Source organism: Alosa pseudoharengus, unplaced genomic scaffold (assembly GCF_046254945.1).
Source record: "Alosa pseudoharengus isolate Yale_2024_CS ecotype anadromous, Long Island Sound unplaced genomic scaffold, YU_APseudo_1.1 YU_APseudo_1.1_scf_2, whole genome shotgun sequence".
Lineage (NCBI taxonomy): Eukaryota > Metazoa > Chordata > Actinopteri > Clupeiformes > Clupeidae > Alosa > Alosa pseudoharengus.
Window position 1 is genome coordinate 15,316,047 of NW_027468663.1, and position 3,478 is coordinate 15,319,524.

The 3,478-nt window shown below is 45.2% G+C and overlaps 1 protein-coding gene across 1 annotated transcript; it reads left to right on the forward strand.

The window, feature by feature from the left end:
• The first annotated feature begins 875 nt into the window (after positions 1-875).
• crybb1l2 (crystallin, beta B1, like 2) lies at positions 876-3,478 on the forward strand. The gene is made up of 5 exons (XM_076295803.1): positions 876-977; positions 1,616-1,734; positions 2,077-2,209; positions 2,720-2,862; positions 3,307-3,478. The coding sequence occupies exons 1-5, from the start codon at positions 876-878 to the stop codon at positions 3,476-3,478; spliced, it is 669 nt and encodes a 222-aa protein (XP_076151918.1).

Genomic DNA, 3,478 nt, shown 5'->3' on the forward strand with positions numbered 1-3,478 from the left:
CCATCACCCCTTCACTCCTTTCCTCCATACATTTTATGCATCCATCTGTCCACTCTATTCCCTTTCTCTCTCTCTCTCTCTCTCTCTCTCTCTCTCTTTGATGATGGGGTGAATTCTATTCTTTGGCTACTGTGAGCTCAGCGGGTTTGTTTCTCTGGCCCTAATCCCTGCGCGCAGAGCGCCAGCGTATAAAAGCGTGGTGGCCCCCCAAGCCTTCACTCACACACAGTCACTCAGACTCAAGAGAGCACCTACTCCCCTACACACAGCCACAGAGGTAAGAGACACGCATCGCAAGCAACACATACACACACAGACAGCCAGGGAGCACAGCATGGCATCCATGAAAAGAACAAAATCAAAAAAAAAAATTGTAAGCAGAAAAAGAGTAAAAAAACAAGATATGGTGGAGTCAATGTGTTGAATACAGCAAAACGTTGTATTATCCACTTCTATATTTGGACTAAGTTGCTCAGTTTGAAAAAAAAATACATTTATAGCAGTGACAAGAATATTTTTCTGTGTTTAAAAGATCATGCAAATTAATTGTAATATTGTTTTGTTGATTTAGGTTTGTAATGGGGCAGGAAAAGTTTACGAGTAATACCATGTTGACAATGTGGTGCAGTAATTACATTTCTATTCTTTTGTCAACAAAATGTAGTTCTGAACTGTTATCAAATATATGTTAAATTATTTGAGGGCTTTGTGAATGTTTTTAAAATGATTGTTTTATAACTTCCTCTTGGTTACGCTCTGTCCTGAAAACACAATTAGATTTGGGCTTAGTCGAATAAGCATATCTCTTGTACAATGCACCACACCCTTGTAAAAATGGCCTCCTTTCTCTCTGTTCTGTCTGTGCTGCAGTCACCATGTCTTCCAGCGGAGAGAAGTCCAAGGCTGCCTCCCAGACCGACGGGAAGGCCGCCCAGGGCAGGGGTCAGAGGCCAGAGGGTGGCATGATGTCCTACAAGGTAAAACACACACACGCACAGACACACTCACACACACACACACACACACTCACTGACACAAACATACTCTGTTTATTCTCTCTATTCTCTATCTTTCTTTCATCTTCTCTTTCTCTCTCTCTTTTATACTTTTACACACACACACACACACACACACACACACACACACACACACACACACACATACTCACACTCACACACATACACAGAGAGAGCCTTTCTGAAACAAACACAGGTTCACACACAGGCACATGATCCTTTCAATTCTCATACACACAACCAAACAGATGCACCATTCATACATGCACAAACAAACACAAACACACACATAGATAACACACACACACACAGGGTCAAATGAACACATATGGACAAACACTGTCAATGCATGAGTGTTTGTGTGGTCACTGGCCATACATGCACCAAATAGGGAAAGAAAACATGCCTTCTGTGTAGGCTCTGGTTGGAATGATGACAGTTGCCATAGCTATGTGTGGAGGCGTTTCAGGATGGAGTTTCAGACCTTATGTGTGTACAGAGTCTTTCTTATGCAACTGTTTTTTAATCATTGTTGTTTGCGTTCTATTTCATCTCTTCTCCCTGAGACTGACATCTTGTCCACCTACTTTTGTTTACAGATGTGCGTGTTCGACCAGGAGAACTTCCAGGGCCGCTGTATCGAGATCACTAACGAGTGTATGAATGTGTGTGACATGGGCATGGACAGAGTGCGCTCCCTGCGTGTGGACTGTGGCCCGTGAGTCTCTCTCTCCCTCTCTCACACAAACAAACACACACACACACACTCACACAAACAGAGAGAGAGAGAAAGCGACAGATACAGATGTGCACACTCTCAGACAATATTTAATGTATACTGTATATATGTAGATATGCATCAGCTCTTTACCTCTATCAACTCCATCCTGAAGAGCGAGTGGAGTTATTTCAGTACCATATGTCTGTGCAATCTTTAGAATTGTAAGGGCAGGTAGTCCAATATAAATTCAGTCCTACTGAGGATATGTGCTCTCAAATCATCTCCCCCCCCCCACCCCACCCCCCATCTCCTCTGCTTCTCTGGCTGTCCTGTGTCTAGTTTTGTGGGCTACGAGCAGATGAACTTCTGCGGTGAGATGTACATCCTGGAGAAGGGAGAGTATCCCCGCTGGGACTCCTGGAGCAACTGCCAGAAGAACGATTACCTGCTCTCCTTCAGACCTGTCAGAATGGTACTGCCATTCTTCCTCCTCATCCTCCTTCTCTTCATCCTCCTCTTTTTCTTCCTCCTCCTCCATGTCTCTTCCTCCTCGCTCCCGCTGCCTGCAGTCACTGATCTTTTCATCCACTGGATCCGCTTCATCTGTTTGTCCATGAGTGACATGACAAGTGCCTTGGTGTCATTTACGCTCATATTTCGATCCTTTTTAAAAAAAAAAAAAAAAGGTTGATCCTCTCCATCTCATGTATCTCTCTCTTCCCATGCCACTGTGCTCTCTCCATCTCATGTATCTCTCTCTTCCCATGCCACTGTGCTCTCTCCATCTCATGTATCTCTCTCTTCCCATGCCACTGTGCTCTCTCCATCTCATGTATCTCTCTCTTCCCATGCCACTGTGCTCTCTCCATCTCATGTATCTCTCTCTTCCCATGCCACTGTGCTCTCTCTAGCCATGACCTGTTTTCCATCTCTTCTTTTCACTGCTCCTCTCTTAACTCCTTCCCTTGCATATCTGTGGCAGGACCCTGAGAAGCACAAGATCTGTCTGTACGAGGTTGGCGAGTTCAAGGGTCGCAAGATGGAGATCATCGATGACGACGTGCCCAGCCTATTTTCTTATGGCTTCACTGACAGAGTGGGCAGCATCATGGTCAGCTGTGGAACGTGAGTACCTCTACCCACATCATTCACATTAGCACTTAAAAGCAAGGCATGCCCCACATACACTAGATGTGGCTGTTGTGTTTGGTCCATTGGGCCATATGAAATACTCATATTCCCGATGTTACACTTGTTTCTCACACAACCATTATTAACATGTTATAATTACGTAGAAAACAGCAAAGCATGAGTGTTTATGAACTGGGTTTTGATCTTTATTTTCTTTATCTTTTCCCTTTTTTGCTCTGTCTCTCTACCTCTTCATTATTTTCATCTCTTTCACCTCCTCTTTGTGCTTGCTCTCGTTCTCTCTCTCTCTCTCACACTCATGCCGCCTCCTGCGTCATCTATTTCATCTTCTGTCCTTCTTTTATCTTCCACGGACTTTTCCACTCTCTCCCCTTTCCTTTCATCTCCCGGCCATCTTCCATCTTTCTCTGTCATCAGCTGGGTGGGCTACCAGTTTCCTGGTTACCGTGGTAGCCAGTACCTGCTGGAGAAGGGCGAGTTCAGACACTTCAACGAGTATGGCGCCCGCTGTCCCCAGTTCCAGTCCGTGCGCCGCATCCGCGACATGCAGTGGCACCAGGAGGGCTGCTACACCATGGCCAGCAAGTGA